Raw genomic sequence first — 24,823 nt, 5'->3', positions numbered from 1 at the left:
AAATCCAGCCTATTTTTTTATTTAGCGACAAGAAGTGAATAACATGAAAGAACATAAATATTAGATTATAGTAAAACTGTCGAATTTAATGGCAGAATTTTATAAAGTACGGATAATATAATAATATAGCCATGCAAATTGCCAGAATTTTGTATACTTTTGTATTGTGAACGGAAATATGCAACTAAATTAGCTACACATTTCCGCACGCAATACTGAAAATACAAAGTATACAAAATTTGGCAACTTCGCTTTTATCCAATATTTCGTACTTCCGATTATCCCACAATTTACGAAATACTGAGCTTTTAGCTCGAAACAACACTATTTAATTCTACCCTAACCCCGGGATTGAAAAGCATAGTTTGTTGATAATGACATGATTAAGCGGATATCGAGCGAAGCATGAAATGACTTTTGGGGATTGAATAAAGACCACTTTTGTGATACGTTTGCAAATATATACCTAAAAAATATGTAAAATTCAGTTATGGTATTAGGTAGGGAGCCCTATCCAACATAACTTGATTTACCCCCCTGACTTGCCTCGTTCACGTAACTCGCGTCAGTCCTCCTCGTTTAGGTCTATATGGACATAATAGCAAGTAATAAGAATACATAAGGTATATGGTTTTGTATAGAGCAGAGAGCAGCTATTCAATGACATATGTTGCATTATTACTTGTTCTGAATGGGCGATTTTTTATATTCTTACGAAGATTCAAAGCCTTGTGTCAAATGTAAATTTCTTTTGTATAACTAAGTATGGCAAGACTCAAGCGCTTAATAACAAGAGCACATTTTATACGTGTCTTTGTTGTTATGTTCGTGCTAATGTGTGGCTATCAGCTCCGCCATCATATCGAAGACTTCGTATACAAGGTAAAGATATCATTATCCTTCAAAGTGCGCACATAAATCATCATCAGAAATATCGCGCATCGCTCCTCTATAGGATATGAACTATCAAAACAACGCGAATGCATGGCGGTTCAGAAAAATTTACAAAGATTAACCTTCGATAACTTTTTAAGACTCAATTCATAAGCAGCTGCCGATCTGAGAGGATGTTTTGTCCACGATTTTTAATTCTGCACAGTCTAGATGGACAGATGTGCATTGTCAGAATGTATGTATTTGCTTACGAAAATTAATACAACGTGAGATTATAAACCATTAAACACGTTTTTATAATCATTGTCTGCCCCTGAGAGTCTGGTTCTCAAATATCACCGACAGTCTGATGTGTCGTTTGTCGCTAAGAAGAAAAGTTATCGAAAATAATAGTAAAGGCGTTCAATCTTCAGTGATATCTCTGCATGACAATTGTCATCGCAGACTATCGGTCGCATATCATGAAACTATGCCTAAACAACACTGAATATATCTGTATGCATCCAGTTAAATGACTAGCGGCTAAATCGAGGAATGCACATTTGCCCGACGCCATCTTGAATCCGGCGCAAAGGACTGGAACTTAGTGTGATGTTCACTGGTGTGATGTCATTATATTTAGCATGTATGACGTAACCAAAACAAATACCCCGTGACCCCGGTTGCGGGAAATTAAAATATTCGCGGGAAATATTTTGATTTCAAGATCGAAGCTGTGCTTTGTAGTAAAATGTTGAATGTAATAAAATTTTGAAGTTAAATCTTGTCTGTTGTTTTGAGTTATTCGCCTGTGCAAATGCATTGCCAAATATAAAGAAATGTAGGCGATTTTTGCGTCAAATATGAGTGATATAGCGGTAAGCTAAATTTACCTTTACATATGTGCAGGGGCAAGGGCATAACTCGATCGTGCCTTGTAGTCTGTGACGCACTTCAGTTTATTGAAAGTATTTTCTTCACTGAAAGCAGTGAAATGCAGTCTTACAGGGACCGCGGAGCAGTTTTTGGATTGGGGGGGCTAGCGAAGCCGAAAGAGTGAACCCTCGGGGGGGGGGACCATACTTATCTGTTTATATTTTTCTTGTAAATACTTCAATGAAAACATTGTTCACCAACACGGATAGTGAACACATAATTATGATTACACAACTTACTATAAGGAGTTTTTATTCGTATAATTATGGCCATATAAAAATCGCTATAAAGGAATCACATGTATTTTGAAAATTATTGGGGGGGCTAAAGCCCCCCAGCCCCCCCCCCCCGCGGTCCCTGTCTTAGCACACCCACGGCGCCCCTGCCCAATTTAGAGAGTCCCGTGCACCTACGGGGCTTCTTTTTTTTCTTTTTCATCCTCTTAACATTGGGCGAGAATGGACTGGGTTACTAGTTATTAAATAAAGTGAACTTCTTTCCGAAAAACTTTAGGTTTCATTTCTCCGTCAAAATTCAAGAGAATTTACGCCTCAGACAATAACAAACTACAGTAGAGGTCACGCATTTGAATGTACCATCCAACAAACAGCTGCGAAGCACTGGAACTCAGCAAAGGTTGTATGTTATTCGGAGTCTCAACAAATTTTAGATCCCCTTACTGTAAGATCACTTCCCTCAGAAGATCAATTATATTCATGGAAAGCAGACATAAACAACAATCGTGGAAAGACCAGACAATATATCGAGACATTTGGAGGAAGATTGGATGTCGATTGCATCGATGTTCTCTTAAGGCTACACACCGCCAAAAGTATTCAAGCAGCCGTACAGCAAGAGGTCAACTGGTTCTCCAAGTCGTACCACAAACCGCAGGGGGTAACTCGACATCCTCCAGCTTCTCTGATATCCAACTTTCAGAAAATGCTTTATTCCAACAGGTACGATGAAATATGCGAACAACACGGTATGACAGCAATGGAGTTATCAATGATATGTGTCAACCGTTGGGTTTCGTCAGATCACATCGCATGGATGACGAAGATATTGACAGAGTCCCAGAGTGACACCTACTGTATATTCCTTAACGGTGCACTAAACACCGACCCTAAAACCTATCGGAGATTTAGAAATGCAAACGCGAACATGCCCTCAAAATTTCTCTTCGCACTTAACGTCGGCCGGAATGAACGTGGTACTTTTCTTGGAACTGATGATCAAAGAGGCTGTCACTGGACACTTTGTCACGTTGACATCATGAAGAAGAGAATTGTCTACGGGGATTCTCTTGCCTGGCCTATCCCGAGTGGTCTTCTGTGCAGGGTGGACAAGTACCTGAAAGTCGTTTGCAAAGATGACAACGTTTCTCATTACTCGGTTGTTATGCTACATGATCCACAGAATCATTGCCCGATGTCTGGAATGCACCGCTGCGGAGTAACCTGTGCCAACTTTTACCCCTTGCAAACATGTAGCAATATCTGTGGAATTGTTGTGATGGTTATAGGAGCAATAGCTTGTTACAACTTCGAATTTTTCGAGCATCTCTCTACGACACATACTTGTGGCAATGCAACTAACTTTCCACCAATATTTCTTCAGACTCCAACCAGATTTGGGAAGTACTTGCGTCTTGTCGTTGCATCTTGGTTTGCATGTAATTCTGTAAACGTAGAATACGTTGTCCCTCTAATTTGGAAGCAGCAAACACCTGTGCCTTCTATTTTAAGTGGCTGTACAGAAAACATAAAACGCAACGATCCCACAACAGCCAGCAGTTATGATCAACATGAAAACATCAAGAAGATTGGCCCAACCAGTTTAAAAGAAAATTGTGGTGTTCCAGTTGTTCAAATGACTGATGATGAGGATGATCACCCAGCTTTTCTGCTTAAAAGTGATCCGGAAAGTGGAGACGACTTTGTACCACCTAAAAAAAAGGTGCTTACAAAAAAAAAGCACTTCAAATGTCCTTACTGTGATTCCATGTTCACGAGAAAATTCACGCTTAAACGCCACACTCAAAAAGAGCATACAAACGAACAATCTGATGGTAACTGCCATTGTCATGACTGTGGATTTAAATGTCACAAGATAGCAGAATTGCGAAAACACTTGGCAAGGACACACAATATTCTTTTCAGATCTGAACAAATTTTGTTGGAAAACATGAACGGTTAGTTTTTATGTATTTTATGATAAACTTGATGTAGAAAGAGGATCAAAATTCAAAGTGCCTGTACCAATTCAAACCTTTCAATATGTTATCAATAAAATATCTATTTTCAATTCTAATTAGAATTTCTGGACTGGAAAGACAAAGTGGAAGAAAAAGAGATTTGCTCGTTCACAAAGAAGACCGGGACCAAAGGAAATGTGCAATATTATCAGTGCAACCGAGGAGGATTTTACACCCCCAGTGGTACTGGAAAAAGGCGAACTAAATCACAAGGTTGGATAAATTATAATTTCAGAAATTATTACAATAAATAATTTCAAAAAGAATTTCGTTATCACACAGCAGGCGAATTAGCTGTAGTTTTAATACGCCTTTATTTGACATACTGAAAGATTAGATAAGTATTAAATAATTAAATATCTTTAATGTACTTTAGGAAGCTGCAAGATACAAAAAAACTGTACATCGACGATTAGGGCTGAAATTACCACCGAAGGAAAAGTGAAAGCTGACATCTGCTATACGCACTACGGGCACGAGAGGGATCTACAACATACTTGGATAACCAAAAGTAAACGGCAAAAAATTGCGTCTTTGTTGAAACAAGGAGTCTCACGTGACAGAATACTAAATGACATTCGAGAGGAAGCCATGCAGCAGGAATCAGAATTTACGCGGTACCACCTAACTGCAAAAAAGGATCTTGCGAATATCATGTCATCTTTTGGTGTCAGCGAAGTACAAAGGCATCCCGATGATCAGGAGAGCGTTAGAGCGTGGATCGAACAGTGGAAAATGAGCGAAAGTAACCCAGTACTTTTCCATAAGTTTCAGGGTGAGTCTGCTCCAGACGGGTTTGACTTGACAAAAGACGACTTCATGGTTATCATACAGAGTCCGTTCCAGAAAGAGATGGCCCAAAAGTTTTCCAGTAAAGGCATCTGTGTTGACGCGACGCACGGAACTACTGGATACGACTTCCTCCTAACATCGCTTGTGGTGATTGATGAGTATGGAGAGGGATTTCCTATTGCCTGGTGTCTTTCAAACCACGAAGACTTCACCCATATGTGTATCTTCTATGAAATGATAAAGCGAAATTGCGGAGTCCTGACGCCAAGGTGGATTATGTCCGATTTAGCAAGCCAGTTCTACAATGCTTGGTTAGGTGTAATGGGTGGCAAGCCACTACGTCTTTTCTGCACCTGGCACGTGGATAAAGCATGGCAGACAGAGCTGCGAGCTAAAGTGAAGGATACAGGTACATCTTGATCTTCTTCATTGCTTAATGTCATACAGGCTTTTAATATCATGGAACTACCATGGACGGTCGTGTGTGCTGTAAGCCTCAGGCGGCTAGATGATCATTGTGATAATTACTTTCAATGCATTACGTACATAATCATCATGGTTATAATTTTAACTCATTTGCAAAAGGGAATGATGCAGATGAAGCTAGAACGCGTTTTGGCATGCAGTTGCGATATTTTACGCTACTTTAAACGATATATCTTGCGGACTAATTACTGTTTTAGTCAGTTCCATTCAGAGCTATAGCTTGAGTTGCCCAACCAACTAAATGCGAATAAAGTGCGCTTGAGAAAGAGTAAAATGCAGTACTAAAGTAGGGCAATGGGTGTATTTCGTGCTAAATGGTTGTATACTTTTTCCTCCAGTTGTAGCAGCAGATATATACAAGATGCTACGTACTGTTTTACAGCAAACCGATGTCACCTCCTTCCAAGATTACCTTTCCCAATTTTTGGAACGCCTGCCATCATTAAGCTTGGAATTCTGTCAATATTTTCAAAATGAATGGCTAGGCAGGGAAGAATCGTGGGCATATTGCTACAGGAAAGGGATGGGAATTAATACCAACATGCTGGTGGAGGCATTTCATCGTGTTTTCAAGTATAATTACCTGAAAGGGAAACACAACAGAAGAGTTGACAACTGCTTGTTCAACCTCCTGAAGTACACCCGAGATAAACTGTTTGAGAGGTTAATAAAACTGACAAAAGGAAAGAGCACTAACAAATTGAAGACCATACAAGATCGCCACAACAACAGCAAAGGATTGAAGATTGACAGTGTTCAATGCGTCGACGAATCAAAATGGCTGATAAAAAGTGAAAAAGGTTCCGACACATATACAGTCACCAAGCAACACCAGCATACATGCACAGACACATGTCAGTTACGATGCACAGAATGTAGCACTTCAGTGTGCATACACCAGTATACATGCACCTGTCATGATTATCTCATTCAGCACACCATATGCAAGCACATACACCTGTTGCAACACTTTTTATCTGTTGACACCAAACAGACAAATGATATTGCAAATGAAGTTTTGAACAGTTCGCAATCGCAAGATTTTGTACCTGAGGAATTGGGACTTTTAACATCACATCTCCACATGCAAAATAAGGTGTCAAATGATATTGCATCCCTTAAACAAGGCATCAAAAGGAAACTTCTTACATTGTCAGAACAAATTGAGTCATGTACCAACAAAGAAGCATTGCAACAGTTAGACAAACAAATCAATGCTGCACAGAACGTCTTTTCATCGCTGCAAAAGCATCCATGCCTCCATCACAAGATGCAACCAATATCTAACACACCAGCTAATAAAAATATTGAAAAGCAGAAAGGATTTCGATCAACCAAGAAAAAAGCCAAAACAACCAACAAATCTAGATTGACAAAACCAAGCAAAGAAGATATCCTTTCACTCTTTCCAAACACTAATGATCCTGATGATGGTATGTAATAATAATTACCTTTTGATGGGTTGTTTCACAAGCATTGTATGGCTTAATACAATATTACTGACAGTTAACAATATGAATATATAACTTTATTTTGTAGTTCAAGAGTTGCTTAGTTGCTTTGGTGTTTCAAACAAATTAATCAAGATGGTCATGGAGACAAACAAGCCTCTTTCAGAGAAAGACATCCACCTTGACAAAAAACATCCATCAGAAGAAGCATTGAATTTCAACATAATATCCATCAAACAGTACTTAGATCAAAAAGCATGGGAAAAAGTTGTCAACTCATGTATGTTACTCTACATACAAATCTAAATAACACTATTTAGTAATGGCCGGCCATTGTCAGTATAGTGTTAGTTATCATATTGCTGAATAACCAATTATTGCATGAATAATGAATAACCATTAAGCTACGTCAATTCAACTAATATATTGTTAACAAATTTTATTAGATAATTATTATTTTTTACAGTTCAGAAATTACAAGAAGAGTGGAGGTGCTCTACATGCAACAAAGCTAGCTGTGAAGATATGATAATGTGTGATTCATGTTCAACCTGGCACCACTGGTGAGATTGAGTTACATGCATCTGCAGTGATTGGCAACTTGCAGTTGGGACTTTACCATTATATTGGCAATCAAAGCTAATTAATTAAATTAAATTAATTTCATATTTTTAGTCATACAATTAGCTTTGCACACTATTTTTATTAATGTGGCCTAATGTTAACTCATCCCCACATTTTTTACCAATGCAAAGGTGATGGCATTCTACTAAAGAATTTGTAACCTATCTCAGTACAGCATTATTTTTTTTTGTCTTTGCTTAACTGCCTAGTTTAGGAGCACAAGGACACCCTCAGTTATGCCACCTTGGACCACCAGCCTGCCATTGACATAGATGCATTAATTTTTTACCTTTCAAACATCTAGGGAATGTGTAAAAATCAAAAGTGAACATGATGAATGGTATTGTCAAATATGTGAAAATCTAAATCAGGTAGGTAGTGCACATGCATATATTATATTTCAATGGTAATTAATGATTCTTCATCCACACAAAAGAAATCATAAGGTAGACAATTAGCATTAGGTTATACCTGAACAATTGGTAAATCAACAGTGTTGCCAAGCGGAGCTAGGGAATATGGGGACTGAATTGTTGATATATTATTAATCATTAAATCATCTTTTAATTAATGTAAATACATTAATTACAGTATTAAATATATAAATATTTTATGTTCAAATTTCAGGATATGTCATCCAACTAACAATATCGAATTGACAATTAGGGAGACAATTGTCAATCATTTTCACTTGGCATTCATGTTTATGTTATTGACAACTTTTATTATATTTGTAAAGTTGTATATTTTTTGGCATTCATGTTTATGTTATTGACAACTTTTATTATATTTGTAAAGTTGTATATTTTATATAATTATGTAACAATATCGAATTGGTAATTAGGGAGACAATTGTCAATCATTTTCACTTGGCATTCATGTTTATGTTATTGACAACTTTTATTATATTTGTAAAGTTGTATATTTTATATAATTATGTAACAATATCGAATTGGTAATTAGGGAGACAATTGTCAATCATTTTCACTTGGCATTCATGTTTATGTTATTGACAACTTTTATTATATTTGTAAAGTTGTATACTTTATATAATTATGTAACAATATCGAATTAGTAATTAGGGAGACAATTGTCAATAACTTTCACTTGGCAATTTATGTTTATGTTATTGACAACTTTTATTATATTTGTAAAGTTGTATATTTTATATAAATATGTATAAATAGGGAGAATTATCATATAAAGCAGCACAGGAAGCAAGCCAAAATGATGCATGCATCTTTATATACTATATCATATATTTATATAAAGTATATATATATATATATATATATATATATATATATATATATATATATATATATATATATATAGTATATCAAGATGCATACATCATTTTCGCATGCTTCCAAAAAGCATCCAAAATATATACTTTCATTTTATGCACTTGCCTTTTGTTTCTTTTGTTTTTTATATTTTTTTGACTTGCTCAGTGTCGAACATCCTGTACCGTAGACATATATGAACACTATATTATAATTCAGCAATTGATTGAGTCACATGACCGTGATATTAACAGACACATAGTGAAAAATTATCCACGATAATAACCATCTATCCTCTAGTAATGTCGCCCCAGTCTTTTGCGCGGGATTCAAGATGGCGTCGGACAAATGTGCATTCCTCGATTTAGCCGCTAGTAGTTAAATGTGCATCTGCCATTTTTTATCGTGTCTCTAATCTCTTGTCGGTGGAGTCTTTATTCTCCCCTGTGATTTTCTATATTTCAACAAGCAATAATTCAAGTCCTGAAAGCGATAATAATTGAACTATCCGTAATAATAACCTATTTATACATTGTTATTATTAAAATTACGGTTAGCGTTCGTTGCGATTGTTTGATCACGTAAACACGGTTTTCCATGAGGCGGGATTTTTCGATGGAAAGATTGAAAATTTTTCGCTTAATTTTCTTCCCAATTATGACCGGAACAGCAACGGTCGAATTCTCACAAATGAAAAGAAGAAAATTAAGAGAAAAATTTCACTTGTTTCAACGAATTCCGTCTAGAGTAATACAAAACCGCCCTAAGGGTACCTGCTATGCCTATTTTTTTAACCTGCAAGTGAATAGACCCTTTCGATAATTCCGTACATGAAGATATAATTTTAGATGCGTGACTTTAGATAATTGTGATTCCTTCGAAAATTCCTCTCTGAAAATTACGGTAAATATTCTGAGATCGTGAAAGAAATGATGGTGCATTGTTTGCCTAGAATTACTGCGCAGAGCCACTTACGAGCACGGCGAATGATGCGAGGAACTTCGGACAGTGCCGTATTCCGAAGATCGACCCGTTCCACGTCGACGTCATGCCATTAATTAAAAGCTATGGCAAGCCTTTACAATGCAAGACCAAGATGAGAGCAACCTTATCTAGGGGTAAACTAGAGATTTTTGGTAAGCAGGTCGTTAATTAAACATATTAAAAGAAAACACTTCCTAGTTCGAAGACCTCTCCTATACCACGACCTCCATAAATAGGAACACGAGTGTAGTACGGACTTCTCTCTAACATGGACACCTCTCCGTTAGCATTAATCCCTCTCCAATATGGACACCCCCCTTACACATACACATCTATTACTGTTAACACCCCTCTAACACGACCACCTTTCTAATATTGACACCTCTCTGATACAGGCACCTCTCTGATACAGGCACCTCTCTGATACAGGCACCTTTCAAACAGGGGCATCTTTAATAGATGTATCGAAAACAGACATCTCTCCAATACAGACACCTCTCTAAAATTGACAATTCTAACACCGACGGCCCTCTAATACGGACACTATGCAATCACATGTGTGTTTTAGCATGCTTATATTGATCGCAAGATAACCACAGTGCAGACCTCATGAACTGCAATCAATCCTTCATACAATCGAATTTAGGTTCAGACGTTGTCAGCGCATCGTATCAAACCGTGCATCGCCCTCATAACGACGATTTTAGGTGGGATTTGGGCAAGCCAGTAACCGTGAAGGGAAAAACAGCAGCCATTTCAGATGATTTCATCGAATTAACTTTAAAACTTGCGAACGGTGATTTACTCAAAGAACACCTACTTCAAATCAGCTCTAAAGCTGCTGAAAGACAGCCGATTAACAGTGAACTGAATTTAAATATTCTGATATTTGCCATGGACTCGACCTCACATGGCCATGCTCAACGAAAACTTCCGAAATCGTACGCTTATATACGAGATCAACTTCAGGGATATGTATTTACGGGACACAGCGCCGTGGGCGATGGGACCACGGAACAGCTTGCAGCACTCCTCACAGGCAAGGGGGAGCGGGAACAGCCGGAGGCAAGACGGGGGATGCCCGGAGCAAAAGTTGTCGATGGCTGGGATTGGATATTTAAGAAAGCCAAAGGTAAAAGGAAGTATTTCAAAATCTGCTTGAAAAACCACTAACATTTCACTTTAGGCGAAAGTGGGTTTCATACATTTGTCCAAAAAACGAAATCGTCACTTTAACATACCACGCCCTGGGCAGTGGATTAATTCATATTCGATTTTCTTCAGCGCACGGGTATTACACATCGTATGTCGAAGACGCCCCATCCGTCGGTGCGTTTAACTACAGGCTACTTGGATTCAAAGATCCACCAACAGATTTTTATCCCAGAGCTTTCTTGCTGGCCGCTAAGAAGCAACTGGATGCTATATTAGCAAGCAATGAAGAGGAAAGACAGGACAAGAGAAGACGCTTCTGCTATGGTAGTCAAAAGGTCCATCGGTATCATTTTGATATAGCGAGGCAAATGTATGACCTGTATCGCTTCAGAAAGAAGTTCCTGTTTCATTTTACAGGTAATGAAATTCCTAACGTGTTTCGAAGTGTTTTGACTGTTCTTTCAGAGTTTATATAGTTTCCAGTTTTTGCTATTGATGGTTGGCATGAAGAAAGATGAGCTATTTTCAAAAAAAAGACGACAAAGCAAACAACATTCTGATCACTGGGTCATGACTGAATGACTTGAAGAACAGTGCGATTGTCAAAACAATGAAAAGACAATGAAATATTCTGATTTCTGCATCATGACTGGATGACTCGAGGAAAAGCAAGATTCTCGATACAATAATAGCTCCTGTTAATATTTACTATTGTTTTTTTCGATTTCTAGACATTACCCACAGTGATTTCAATGCCGCAGAATACCTCGATGAAGACTTGCTCGACTTTTTGACAGAATTCCATCACAAAGGCCACCTTAGGGACACTCTATTGATTGTGATGGGAGATCATGGCTGGCGCTATGGAGACTTTCGCCAAACGGTTCAGGGCAAACTTGAAGAAAGACTACCCCTCTTCACAATCATCTTACCAACGACATTCAGAGAAAAATACCCAAATTTAGACCAAAATTTGAAAACCAACACAAAAAGACTCACCAGTTGGTTTGATGTGTACAAGACTTTATCACACGTTCTAGTGTATCCAAAAGAGCCAGATAGCTCGATACACGGTACGAGCCTGCTGAACGAAGTTCCAGCGGTTCGTTCGTGTAAAGATGCGCACATCCCATCGCATTGGTGCCCGTGTTTGCAATGGACCGCGGTCAACCCGCACCACAATCACGTACAACGTGCTGTGTTACATACCGTTAAATACATCAACTCTATAAATTCCCGTGACCCATTAGGAGCGTGGCATTGCGCTCCACTAACGCTTGGGGAAGTAAAACACTCCGAGGTGGAAACACCGTCGAATGAGGTGCTGAGGTTCTTTGAGTCGGGTAAAGACGGCTACGAGCCTGTAAATGGCTATAAAACCGGAACAAAGGACCAATGCAACTATCAAATTACATTTCAAACTTTACCAAGTAACGGTATTTTCGAAGCAAGCGTAAAGTATGATAAAGGGGAATTTCGTGTCGAGGGGGGTGTTAGTAGGATAAACGAATACGGAGACCAGCCGAAATGCATAGCTAGACTGTTGCCACATTTAAGGAAATATTGTCTTTGCAAGTAGGACTGCCTTGTATGCGCATAGTACGCATTGCGGTGCAACAAATTGTTTCCAGATAAGAAATATGTTGGTGATGCATGGGGAATAGGAAAATTTCGCAAGAGGAAGAGGGTTTGTTTGGATGAAGACGGTTATAGGAATTCGGATTAAAGGATGTTGGTCGCCTTGTGGAACTTTTTCTAGCGTGCTATCAAAAGTGATTTGAAAGATAGAACTCAATCAAAATATAGTAATTATAGTTAGTTAGGCAAATATGAAATATTGTGTTTGAATTTTTCTAACAAAAATGTGAAATGATAAAGCAGCTGGTATGTTGTCTTTTTGTTCATCCGTTTAAATCTAACGAATCGTTGACGTATAATACAAAATGCCCCGTATTTTGCACCAAATCTATCTGGGAATGGACCTTTTGCGCACTGTACACTTCGCCTTCTTTGAGCTAATTTGCAGCACATATGCTCCGTAAGTGAAAATGATAATTCCACCTACTGTTTGCCTACGATCAGGCGAGGATTCCTTCCTTAATGTACGCCCTGCATGACACGTGTCCTGTCCTGCCTCCATCGCAAATCGATCATGTCCTGTGAGACGTGCGATACCGTGTTCAAATAGTCGTCCAACTTTGTTTTAAGAACATCTTTTAACTGTGAAAGTAAAAACATGTTCGTGATGGTGCACATTACAAGACCTAGGCCAGGGGCTGCACAAGTTCCCACAACTCCCCCCTTCTAGTAAATCCATTTCTGTTCAAAGTTAGTTTACTGGTTAATACTGGTATATAAGCTATTCATAACAATTACTGTACCTGGCACAGTGATTCATCTCCATCAACCTTGTCCAAGGCGGCCAAAAGTTGGTCAAGTGCGACATAAGGGAACCAAACTGGAGAGCTGCAGCCTGCCAGAGTCTCCTGTAGAAAAGAATACGACATGTTAGAACTTGGACCAAAAATGGTTTTCACATGACACGGTTAAAGCGGTCATGTTCGTGTACCACCTCAAAGATCCGCTGTTCATCATGCAGACCACGAAATTTATGGTTCTCATTTTAAGTGAACACCAATATAGCAAAGTTGTAACGTATAGGTGAGAACCCATCAATATATCATGTTCTCCACGCGTAGTTTACAAATAAAATCAACTGTATGAAAACGATAAGTCGGTGTAGATCCTGACCTCAATTCCAAAATATTCCTTGCCATGTCCCATGACTGCATTGAGATACTCCAGTGCAAGTGAACCGGCCTCTTGAAGCAAGTCAAAATTGATCAACAGTTGTAACAGTTCTGCAGGATTCGCCACCTTTATTTAAACGAAGAATGAACAGTTATGAACTAGTAAAGCTGTCATGGTAATAAATAAAGTTAGTCCAGTTTAGGCTTTTTCCCGTAGTAACGTTGGCTCAATAAGAGATGATCCTTACTGGACCTCTAGGAAGAATAGTTTAGAACTGATAGAGCTATCCAGTATAAATAAAATTAGAGATGATCTTTACTGGACCTCCCAGAAAAACAGTCCAGAAGTGATAGAGCTACTCAATGGAAATAGATTTGGTTTCTTAATTCCAACAGTTGGATTGAATGATTTGAATCAGTAACTTGAATAGACAAAGTGACACACCTTATAAGCATTCACAAGCCAAGTTGGTAAGACGCATCCCATGGACAACAGCCGGGTGCAGACACATTTGTAGTAAACACAGTTTTGTTTCGAACCAAATCTGTCCAGGTAGACATTCAAGAGATTCCACGCTTGATCAGCAGGACTGAAAATGGAGAAAAAATCAGGCAAATAGCTTGAGGACAATTCACTGACATTTTCTACAAACAAACCAGCAGTTAACATGGTTTACCTTGAGTCCCTGGTTAAGCCACTGACGTTCGTGTCATTTGATTTCAACCAAGACATGCGTTCGTCCAAATCACTGTGAAGACCAGTTAACATGAGACAAAGCATTAAATAGCGTGCAAACTATGAAGAAGCGAAACGGCAAACTGGCTGGAATAAAGTGAATGTGACTTACGTATTGGGAGCTGTGTATAAAGACAACTTGACGCATCTGAATTGACGATGAAGAAATTTTTAGACCTTTTTTAGATCTTTACATTGGCAGAGTGTAATATTTCAGAGGTTATTTTAGGGACTGATCAGTGCGACGATAAAATACGAATTTTTGCATTCTTATACCTGGCAGCCAAGCCGTCGAATATGGAGGTCAGCGGAAGATCAAATGCTTTAGCAATACTAAATGCTGTATCGTACTGTCCTGCTTGAACCAACAGAACCAAAGTCTCGTCTGGTGAAAGCGACGGGCCTGCATGACACATAAAGAAACATACAATGTGAGGTCTTTTACAAATCAGCAGCGGGCATACTAAATCCTAGCCTTTCTTGAATCTCATTTGCTGTGACAACACGCGGAATTTTACGAAAACTGACCGCGGTGCTGATCTACAATATTATCATTACCTAGTTATTACCTGTGACATGGGCTGGATCAGTATCTTGCTGTAATAACTGCAATCTCGCCAACACCAACATATATTCTTTTTCAAGATCCTTAATCTCTAGCACTGTCACACGACGTCTTCGTCTGGGAATCATTGTGGTGTAAGCTTCCTCGCCATCTTCATCACCTTGTTTCCGTTTGGGAGACATGTTTGGCGCTTCTATTTCCTACACGAGACACAATACCCCCCTGACTTAATACCCGCTCTTTTACCAAATCCACAAATGCTGATCATTGCGGGCGGGGGGAGCGAATGGTTGCATATTTATATGATTTTTTGGCACCCCCCCCTCCAATTAAGTGGTCTAGCTACGGTCTTGGTTGCTGACACAGAAAAACTATAGTTTCTCTATCGATAGAAATGTTGTCAAATCCTGATGACATACACACTTCACACGCTTAACTCATGCAACAACTATAGTTATATTATTGTCCGCACAGTTGTAATAACAACATGAGTGTACCTTTTGTTCCTTGCGATCTAAAGGCTTCACGATCCAAGAATTCTTAGGTTCCAAGAGCCGCAAAGAGTTCATAGTTGTCAAATAACATTTTGCCTTGAACGAAAAAAATTTGGTCAACTTGAGTGGACTAAAGAATCAGTCTAGAACACAAGTCACTACAATTGTCTCACTATAGTATAGAATTGAACGCCTGTAAAAAGCTAAAAGCTCACTCAAACTCATTGAGTGGGGGATCTCAATCTTCTCATAACTTTTCCATGATGCTACTTTCAGCCAAACAATAGCTTGATTTACAATGTATTACCTTAAATCTCTTCATTGGCTAAAAAAACTTTCTCATTCATCTACTGATCAATAACAAAATATAGAGTATGAGTGAGCTTTTTGAATACAAGCGGAAGTCTCACTTGTTTTTGTAAACTTTGTAACCCCGGCAGCTCTTGCGAAAGTCTAATTCCATATTCGTACATTGCACTGGCGGCTGGAATAAAAGAAAGGAAAGGTAGGTAGGATATCTTACCATTTGGAAGAACACTTTATCTTTTCAATGCAGAGAATGTATTGATGGTTTAATGGTGGAATGTATAGATTGGTGGAAAGTGTTTGAGAAAGAAGAATTCCAGGCGGTGAATACCTTTCCTGTGATTTCCTCTGTATGTGTGGAAGGCGTATAACAGCTGGTAGTAGCTGTGGGTGGAGATGTCTACAGTTCTAGCATGGTATTCAATGATACTAACCACCTGGAGAAGAAACAGAGAAACATGTGTAATAGGAAAGAATAACACTACACACCTTTGAATGGTGAACGAAAATTCATCAAATATCAACTGTAGAGGGCTCATAGTTAATGGAGAATCGATCAATTCTTGTGTATTACCAAACATACAGACTACAGTACCTCTTCAAGTAAGTTAACATAAGGGTACTCCACTAATTCCAGGCGCTCACCGCGTTCACACAACACGACCACGAAACGATGAAGGCAGTCGCGTTTTCTAAAATAATCAAAACAAAACACTTTTGAACAACACTTAGTGTGGAGGGTTACAAGAGAAAGCCTCATCTCTAACTGTGCGATATCAACTTAATACTACCGAATAATACGTAAATATTACCTTTCAATATCAGGGTTGGATGTAATCGCAGCGTATGCTTCATCGTTGTGCCCCAGCTCCAAGTGATGTTTAAATATATTCGACCAAATAATAGGCTACATACGAAATAACATATTTGTTAATTTCTTGCAACGATTTCCACAAAACTATCGAGCCAATCAAACTTCGTGTAACATCACACGACTTTCCGCGTTTGACGTCATTATGAAAAAGGTTTATTCTTTCACTAACTTAAAATTTAACCAGTCCTTATTATACAACTTACCCCTGGAGCTAGGAGAGTGGCATAGACAATAAACGCTACAGTAATTGTATCATTAAACTAGGTCAATAGAATATAAAGAAAAAGGTATGTGTACTGCGATGATTCTTACCAAACTTTCATCATGTTCCTCAGCCACGCTCAGAGCGGCATCAGCTGCTTTCAAAACAAATTCAGACGCACCAAACTGCTCAAACAATCGCATTACCTAAACGAGAAACCTTTTTTTAAAGGATGGTCATAGATAGCGAGATGGCGTTGACACAATGAAGCACATCACCATGGCCATTCCAACAGCAGGTGTTTATCATTATATAGACTTAAAAAATTTAATTAGAACATTGACTTTTCAACAAAGATCCTTTCCAAAGACATGTGCTTAAACGCACGTCGATGTTCACGCCGAACGTCAGTGATATTTTAGCAAATATCGGACCATGAAATTCATGATAGAGAAGGAAGGAAAATTTCAATAGGTCATTTACGGCCTGTTTACAATTACCTTGACGTAGCACTGTACACTTTGTCTCTCATCTTCGCATTCATAAAATAGTAATTTATTGAACAGCGGCTCTTTCTCATCTACACAAACAGAAAGCAAGTTTAGGTCCCTCCTGCAGCGACAATAAACCATGCTAACTGTACTAAGAACTATTTAGTATTAAGTTAGTTCAGGTTTCCTCCTGTAGTAGCACTGCATTGATAAGAGATTATCCTTGCTGGACCTCTAGGAAGAACAGTTCAGAACTAATATAGCTATCCAGTAATAATAAAATTAGTTTAGTTCAGGTTTCCTCCTGTAGTAACACTGGATCAATAAGAGATGATCCTTACTGGACCTCTAGGAAGAACAGTTCAGAACTAATATAGCTATCCAGTAATAATAAAATTAGTTTAGTTCAGGTTTCCTCCTGTAGTAGTAACACTGATTCAATAAAAGATGATCCTTACTCTAAGAAGAACCGTTTAGAAATTATTGAGCTATCCAGTACTTATAAAGTCAGTTCAGGTTTCTTCCTGTAGTAACACTGATCCAATAAGGGAAATCTATACCAGATTTCTACGAACAGCAGTTTAGAACTGACAGAGCCATTCAGCATTTACAAGGATACTTTAGTGAAGATTTTGTCTAGTAGATTTGACTTGGATGACCATAAACATATTATTATTAAATAAAAGCATTCACCTAGATTTTGAACGGCGTAAACAAAGCAATCCAACGCCTTAGAGTAATCTCCAAACACTAAATGAGCCTGTCCTTGAAGGAATGCTCGGCTGGCCTGGCCACCAATACACCATGCTCCAAGGACAAAACAATACTCCAGCAATGTCTGAAATTGACCTTTTGTCACCAAGTATTCTGAAACGAATACACTCGTCCTGTTTGGCCACCTGAGCAATGGTTAAGGTTCACCACATTTCCACATTGTTGAATACATTGTAGAATCTTTTTTCAGGTAATTCAGACACAAACTAAACAAGTTAGTCAAGGATACAAGAGAAGTCTCAGTGCATCAAGAGCATTAACCATGGCTGTTTTAAACGATCCCCTGTTCATTCCTTCCGTATCTTTCATATTTTTTGGTAGTAACAGCCTCATTTGATGTCCTCCCTTGCCTGACAGGAATAGCTCCAGCACCGTGCAACTTGTGCTTTCTATAAAAACAACGTGAAAATGAAGGGGGCTGTTGTACGAAGTCTACAGTAGATAACGCTACCAGCCAGGTAGTGATTTGCAACAGCTATAAATATATTTGAAAAACAATTAAACTACAGAAAAGGTTGTCTATAATCACAAGAAACTCGTGTGCTCAAGAATGCATTGTTTCATAAGTTGGTCATCGTTTGCTGTTGAGGAAAACATAACGACGTGTAGTTCTAACCTGGAACGACCAGTGTTTCAACGTTGGATGTATCGGTGATTTCCAGCGCAGCCAACTGCTTTAGATTGCTGTCTCTGAAATGAAACATGTCTGAAGATATTCAGGAAGTGACAGATAGCCCACCCTACGACAGCTTATCGTAGAATATTACATACACTGGACCCATCACGTTTAAGATTGGTAGTTCAAACTTTTTCAGGTAGTTCAGACACAAACCACGACAGCTTATTGTAGAATACTACCTACACTGGACCACCACGTTTGAGATATCTTTTTCATGTAGTTCAGACACAAACCACGAGAGTTTATTGTAGAATACCACCTACACTGAACCACCACGTTTGAGATATCTTTTTCAGGTAGTTCAGACACAAACAACGACAGTTTATTGTAGAATACTACCTACACTGGAAGGCCAAGTTTGAGAATTTTTTCAGACAGTTCAGAACAAACCAACGGTATTACTTACAATGCATTAGGCGGCGTCGGTAGAACTGACTGTGTTGAGAGCCAATGTAGACTGTAGTATATACGCAAGAGATAGGATGCTCGAGGAACATGCTCCGAGGATATCGTGTAACTCCCCAGGGAAACAAGACCTGCCTACAGAAAGATAATAAAAGATACGTGAACCACGGATCTAAGAGCTACTAGACCACACATCCTTTTGACTTAAATGAGATCATCTTCGAGCCGAATTACTGTTTCAGTTCCTTCATGGGATTACCCTAAGGAGTAAAGTTGGACGGCAAAGTATAAGAGATGACTGCACTTACTCTAGCACTAATTCTGGCGATGATTTGCATCAATATGAGCAGATCTCTGCACAAGGACATTCTGGTTTGACATTGCTGTCCCAAAGCACTCGCTAGGATCCGGACCGACAGATCACTGGCGAACAAGCGTCTTAAATTGAGATGTTGTGTTCGAATATCCCCACCTGATAAGAAACAAGAAGACAATGCATGCATTAACACATGAAAAGGCTCTGGGATCAAGGACGGATCCTTAATAGGAAAAACAGCTGAGAATTGATGGAGTTAGGCTCTCCTTTGCAGTAAAAAAACAAACAAAAAAAGGTCGAATTTTGCTAATTCACAACAGTTCAAATGTAATAAGGTTTTTCATTATAAAAAAATATCTACAGTACCTAGTTCCTCTATGTCATCATCTTCAAGATCCTGTGAAATATCCAGCATATTCAAAACATTCTCAACTGTTTTCACAAGACTCTGAACCTTTTGCAAGCTACATGAAAAACGCACATAACATTGGGGGCGAATGCGTATATACAACAACATGAACCGAGTTCATGTCATTCAAAATTATTAAAAATATTCACACAAAATTGGCAGATTGAGTTCAGAATGCCACTTCTTCAGAGTGACAATGTTTCCACGGGCGTGAAAATTTAAAAACATTTGAGAAAACACCTTGGACCAAAAATACGTCTGAGACCTGCAATGCAATTCTTCTTTTGAGAGATGCAAATTTGGCAACTACCAAACTTTTGCCTTTATTACACTCCATGGCGTTTACTAATTTATATCCCTTAAAAGTAGAATTGCGTTGCAAGTTTCAAGAAAAACGTGTAACAAGCAGGCAATGTTCATACTTCATTTCAACATCCATCAAGAACTGTCTGTCTTTGCCATCAGATCTTTGATCTTGTTCGATGACAAGCACTCCGGCGATATCTTGCGTGATGGAGATGGCGTCATGACCACACTTTAGTTCGCCGTCCACGAGCGTCACGTGGTCTTGCGAGAGCTGAAAGTCAGTTGAGAAGAAAGATTAGACTATGGAGTCTGGTGCGGAGCTCGTACCGAGCAGAGCTGATACCATACCCGTTGGTTTACGAGATTCACGCATTTCAATAAGTACTGCACGTCGTTTCTGTCGGCATGGTCTACGAAAATTGAAAACCAAAATGCGTTACGTTTGATCAGAGATAACAGATGATGAGGTAAAATAGGTACATATCTATTCATCTGCTATTTGAAGATCTCATATTGCATGGGAAGTATAACTTATAAATATGACACATGTTTCGTACCTTCAACTGAGAGGGAATCTGCAAGTGAGGTCAGCGCTTCTTCGGAAACTGGGTTCCAATACAGCGTGGTGACGTCATCACAAGGCCGTAAAATTGATATCGCTTCCTGTCAAAAAAACAGCAGGTTTTTTATAACCAAACAAAAAGAAACAGCTTTCAAAAAACATTATCCAGTGCATACCTTGCGAATAACAGCGACTAGATCGCCGACCATATTGACAAACAATCCAAGCGGCTTATTTGCAGCCTGAAAAACAAGACATTTTCTGTGCATAAGTCTTAATTCTGAATAAAAAATTGAGAACAAGATTGAGCATCGTTTTTACCTCGTGATACTGAACGACGCAGGCATAAAATCTCGACCACATTTGAAGTTGCAGATCTGAGAACTCCTGAAATCCTAACTCATTTGTGTTCGCAGAGTTTTGGACCTAAAAAGCAATCATTATTAAATAAACGCTTGGCCATGTTTGGGAAACTGAAATATGTTAGAGGCGTCTAGTGTAGGTAGTACTTTAAAAATAGCTATGTGTGAACTATCTGAAAAAGATATCTCAAACGTGGTGGTCCAGTGTAGGTAGTATTCTACAATAAGCTATCGTGGTTTGTGTCTAAACTACCTGAAAAAGATATCTCAAACGTGGTGGTCTAGTGTAGGTAGTATTCTACAATAAACTGTGGTAGAAGGTAGTATTCTAAAGTACTCAAACTAGTACATACAGTATTTCGGTGAAAAATAATAAAAATTTCATTATACCTGAGCATCGACGAGAGCCGTGACTTGTTCCTTCAAATGCGTCTTTCTCACAGTTGTTAAAGGTCTTCGCGGTGAAGTATCAAATATCTTAAAACGATAATAACAACGAGTGTGAATTAATCATTCCTCCATTCATTGCCTGGAAGACTGCCGTAAAAGGGTCAGATATTAGGAATCGTACCTTGATAGCTTTATCAATCGTACACTTTGAGAATCTTCCAGGATGAAATATGTAGTCCAAATACGCCTCCTACACATCAAATAGAAAATTAGGTTCAAACAAGGTCTATGTTGTTGACCCACTTTAAAAACTAACTGCTAGGTTGTATAAGTTCCAACAACAAATCACAACAACTAACTCTTGGTTCTTGATTTTCTAAGATAAATATTTCATTGGGAAGAGTATTATCAAGGAACACATTTTGCCAACCAGTCGGAGACAGTTGGGAACTGCAAAGACAATGTGATATGTTCATAAAAAATCTTAAACTTTGGACCAAAACATTTAATTGTTTTAAGTGCATCCCATGAGATATTGAGGTCAACTGAGACATCATGGCAATAATCACAAGATGTGATTACCTTTCAATCAATGTGTACTGTACAAAAGGTACGCCATCATCAGACATCCATAATGTCCAAATTTGTTTCGTTGACACAACAAAATCAATAAGGTTACCCTGAAAAAAACCCAACTTAACTATGAATCATGAACTACACTTGATCTACATAATATAAAGGTGTGAAAATTTTGTCATGCATTCAGGAAAAGTATCCTCAAGTTTGAATCATATGGGAAAGTTTCTTTGTACATACATAACCTCTTAGGTAAAACTATTTGCTTTGACAAAAACCATTCTACCCGTGAGGATAATTTTCATGGAAAATTGTATCGTACTTTACCTTGGGTGAGAAGAAATTTGTAACGAGAATCAGAGTAATTTTCCCATCCAGATACACCACTTCATAAATTGCAAACTGAAAATAGAAACACACAACTTGTGTTGAAGAGAGAAACCTCAATTAGAGGTTTTTCATGAGAAAAAGAGATGATTACAGAAATGATTGAGATAATTTACCTGAACATTCTGTGAAAGAGACAGAAACACACCAAGGTATATGCGCTGTGCCGTCGAATTGATAGCCTTACGTAACATGTGGCTTTGGCCTGAAATGTATCAGGAGAATTAGGTCAGTCGAGTTACAGTAATGACACAAGAAACATGTTTTCTAAGGTCTAGGTAAATAAGTTTTTTATTACATCCTTTTCTCCTTGAATGGCCGTTTTCACACTAGAGACGCATAATGCGTCTTCAATATTTTTTGACTGGTTATTTGTCTTGAGTATATAGACGGACAACAGATGCATTATCCGTCTAGACAAACTACCGTTGGTTATGCGTCTCTATATACATATATAATAATATGTTAGATATTGGAGACTTGAGACAAACCTGTAACATTCTGTAGGTCAACATCATCAGGAATGTCATCCAAAAGATTCTTGACAGAAACACATTCCTGAGTCTTAAATTTTAGGAAAAGAATTAGGAAAAAAATATTCTAACAAGTATAGAAGAATTTATGTGGAACCTTCTACTTCAATTACACAGTCCAATAAATGGAAATCCTGAATGCCCACCAGGATCAGTAAAGAGAATGGGTTACTATCTAGTTGCAATACTTACAATTATACATGCTCTTTACCTGACAGCTCCAAACACGAATTTTATAGTCTTGGCAAAGTGTGAATATGTAAGTCTCTTTTGAGATGGGATTAATCTGAGCGCTGATAACACCATCACTAGCTACACCATCACCGCTGTGTGAACAGAAATATCACTGCATTTTAACAAAAGTACAGGACTTTCTTTAAATTGTGTAGAAGAAGAAGGAATATCAAAGCTATCCAGAAAAGGTGTCGAAAGTGGCCCCTACCGTATTCTCGAAGGCACTAGACCACTCCACAGTCTTTGCATAACACCAGCATTTTTTAACTCATAATGTTCAACAGTTTCTGAAAGGGAACAACAACAGAACAAGTAACATTAAAATGATGCTTCACAAAGGCCCCAAAATCTTAACTGGTTTCCAAATTTGCTAGCTACCTAATTGCAACACCTAATTGCCTAGGAGATTCCAAAAGACATGGTGCATCTCACATTGCATTATAATCATGCATGGTTAAATTCATCAACTTTCATAACCGTGTAACATTAAAGTTTACCTTCACCATTCACTGGAGGAAGTTTGACCAATAATGTTGTCCCCTCATTTGTTATCAGGTTGAAGAGACAATGTCCATCATGACAGAGCCAGGCACTGAATGAACTACAGCTGTGTGGGAACATCGCAAAGTTCCAGGGAGAATAAACATCAGGTATGTTGCAGTCGCTGAAGATGGATTGAATGCTGATTGTCACCCGTGGAGACAATGAGAAGTCCTAAATACAGGATGGCATTAAATTTTTTATACCCAATGCAAAAGCCTAAATTGCTTAATTGCGAACAAGCCTCGGTCTGATATTTCACTGTACAAACTTCACGCTCAGTCAATAATCAGTTGTAAGGAACTATTTCAAATCTGATAACTGTACATCACATTGGGTTGGTCGACAAGGGAACCTTTTCACTAGGAAGAGACCACACTTACATGTCTCTGAAGTCTGCTTGGATGAGGGAATATGAACCGATGAACTGAATTTGTTGTAGCTGCCAACACAACAACAGATGAAGATGTCTCAAATATTTCTGCATGTGGTAGCAGAGATGCATTTTGAAAATGGATTTTCAAAAAATTTCCCAACAGGTTAACATCAAGAGACTCCTCTGATAACTCCAATACATTCTTTGAAGTTTTCCTATAAGTAGAAATACATAGGTCAGTACTAAAATTCGAACAAATGTACAATTAAATAATGCTTGATATTTACATATTAATTGACAAGACAACTCATTTGTGTAAAGTAGTAATTATTATTGTAGGAGTAAAACCATATTACTAGTTAAAACAATGTCCTCTCTTTGTAGCTCAGGTTTGAAAAAAGCGCCATTTCCTTTAACTTCAACTACTTTAAAGAACTTACCAATGTATAAAACGATTCTTTCCAAAAGACTCGACTCTTGCTGTATCTTTGTAAGAAAAGCCTCCTCCTGCACCGGATTTAATATGTCCATCTGTCTTTATAGTGACATTAGGTAAAGACCCTGTGTCTATTTCGACTTCTTGGCAAGAGTTTCGCTCAATTTGCAGTAAAACTTCACGATACAAGTTTTCTCCACGCATTTCGCCCGCCATCTTGCATGCTTGAAGTGGAGCCTCGGAACACCAATCGGACAACACCGCCTTTCGCTCGGT

The 24,823-nt window shown here is 38.3% G+C and overlaps 3 protein-coding genes across 4 annotated transcripts; 2 read left to right on the top strand and 1 right to left on the bottom strand.

Annotated features, from left to right (window-relative positions):
- LOC114531523 (nuclear pore complex protein Nup160-like) lies at nt 1-24,773 on the bottom strand. 2 transcript variants are annotated; one of them, XM_028553132.1, is made up of 39 exons: nt 24,552-24,773; nt 24,119-24,326; nt 23,693-23,909; nt 23,404-23,482; nt 23,173-23,287; nt 22,920-22,992; nt 22,545-22,633; nt 22,369-22,443; nt 22,048-22,145; nt 21,825-21,915; nt 21,647-21,715; nt 21,466-21,552; nt 21,035-21,139; nt 20,890-20,955; nt 20,709-20,814; nt 20,500-20,561; nt 20,268-20,422; nt 19,803-19,900; nt 19,429-19,592; nt 19,122-19,255; nt 18,653-18,726; nt 18,266-18,425; nt 17,956-18,161; nt 17,272-17,351; nt 16,882-16,977; nt 16,508-16,602; nt 16,291-16,387; nt 16,027-16,132; nt 15,800-15,873; nt 15,393-15,485; nt 14,900-15,095; nt 14,607-14,733; nt 14,443-14,478; nt 14,272-14,343; nt 14,040-14,184; nt 13,596-13,721; nt 13,226-13,330; nt 12,910-13,064; nt 1-585 (listed from the first exon to the last, which is right to left on the bottom strand). In XM_028553132.1, exons 1-38 carry the CDS (start codon nt 24,761-24,763, stop codon nt 12,942-12,944), a joined length of 4,314 nt encoding a protein of 1,437 aa, XP_028408933.1. In that variant the 5' UTR covers nt 24,764-24,773; the 3' UTR covers nt 1-585; nt 12,910-12,941. The 2 variants fall into 2 exon arrangements, with proteins under 2 accessions (XP_028408933.1, XP_028408932.1); XM_028553131.1 differs by lacking the exon at nt 1-585 and adding an exon at nt 9,027-9,159.
- LOC114531525 lies at nt 620-12,504 on the top strand. The gene is made up of 5 exons (XM_028553133.1): nt 620-882; nt 9,658-9,841; nt 10,336-10,821; nt 10,974-11,261; nt 11,576-12,504. Exons 1-5 carry the CDS (start codon nt 766-768, stop codon nt 12,421-12,423), a joined length of 1,923 nt encoding a protein of 640 aa, XP_028408934.1. The 5' UTR covers nt 620-765; the 3' UTR covers nt 12,424-12,504.
- LOC114531526 lies at nt 5,759-8,650 on the top strand. The gene is made up of 5 exons (XM_028553134.1): nt 5,759-6,777; nt 6,884-7,075; nt 7,262-7,358; nt 7,724-7,790; nt 8,047-8,650. The coding sequence occupies exons 1-5, from the start codon at nt 5,868-5,870 to the stop codon at nt 8,062-8,064; spliced, it is 1,284 nt and encodes a 427-aa protein (XP_028408935.1). The 5' UTR covers nt 5,759-5,867; the 3' UTR covers nt 8,065-8,650.
- Nucleotides 24,774-24,823: the final 50 nt, after the last annotated feature.

The sequence above is a fragment of the Dendronephthya gigantea genome, unplaced genomic scaffold, assembly GCF_004324835.1.
Source record: "Dendronephthya gigantea isolate DGI-Jeju-01 unplaced genomic scaffold, DenGig_1.0 000073F, whole genome shotgun sequence".
Taxonomy (NCBI): Eukaryota; Metazoa; Cnidaria; class Anthozoa; order Malacalcyonacea; family Nephtheidae; genus Dendronephthya; species Dendronephthya gigantea.
The sequence above is the reverse complement of the archived record's forward strand: the minus strand, read 5'-3'. Positions and strand labels throughout refer to the sequence as shown.

Bases quoted from the DNA above. Each gene is read 5' to 3' on its own strand.
- LOC114531523 (XM_028553132.1), bottom strand. From the start codon at position 24,763: ATGGCGGGCGAAATGCGTGGAGAAAACTTGTATCGTGAAGTTTTACTG. The intron at 24,327-24,551 runs GTAAGTTCTTTA...TTCTACTTATAG, and splicing joins AAGAATCGTTTTATACATTG to GAAAACTTCAAAGAATGTAT. The intron at 23,910-24,118 runs GTAAGTGTGGTC...TCCTGTATTTAG, and splicing joins CAAGCAGACTTCAGAGACAT to GACTTCTCATTGTCTCCACG.
- LOC114531526 (XM_028553134.1), top strand. From the start codon at position 5,868: ATGGGAATTAATACCAACATGCTGGTGGAGGCATTTCATCGTGTTTTC. The intron at 7,076-7,261 runs GTATGTTACTCT...TATTTTTTACAG, and splicing joins GGAAAAAGTTGTCAACTCAT to TTCAGAAATTACAAGAAGAG. The intron at 7,359-7,723 runs GTGAGATTGAGT...TCAAACATCTAG, and splicing joins TGTTCAACCTGGCACCACTG to GGAATGTGTAAAAATCAAAA.
- LOC114531525 (XM_028553133.1), top strand. From the start codon at position 766: ATGGCAAGACTCAAGCGCTTAATAACAAGAGCACATTTTATACGTGTC. The intron at 10,822-10,973 runs GTAAAAGGAAGT...GATTTTCTTCAG, and splicing joins GATATTTAAGAAAGCCAAAG to CGCACGGGTATTACACATCG. The intron at 11,262-11,575 runs GTAATGAAATTC...TTCGATTTCTAG, and splicing joins GTTCCTGTTTCATTTTACAG to ACATTACCCACAGTGATTTC.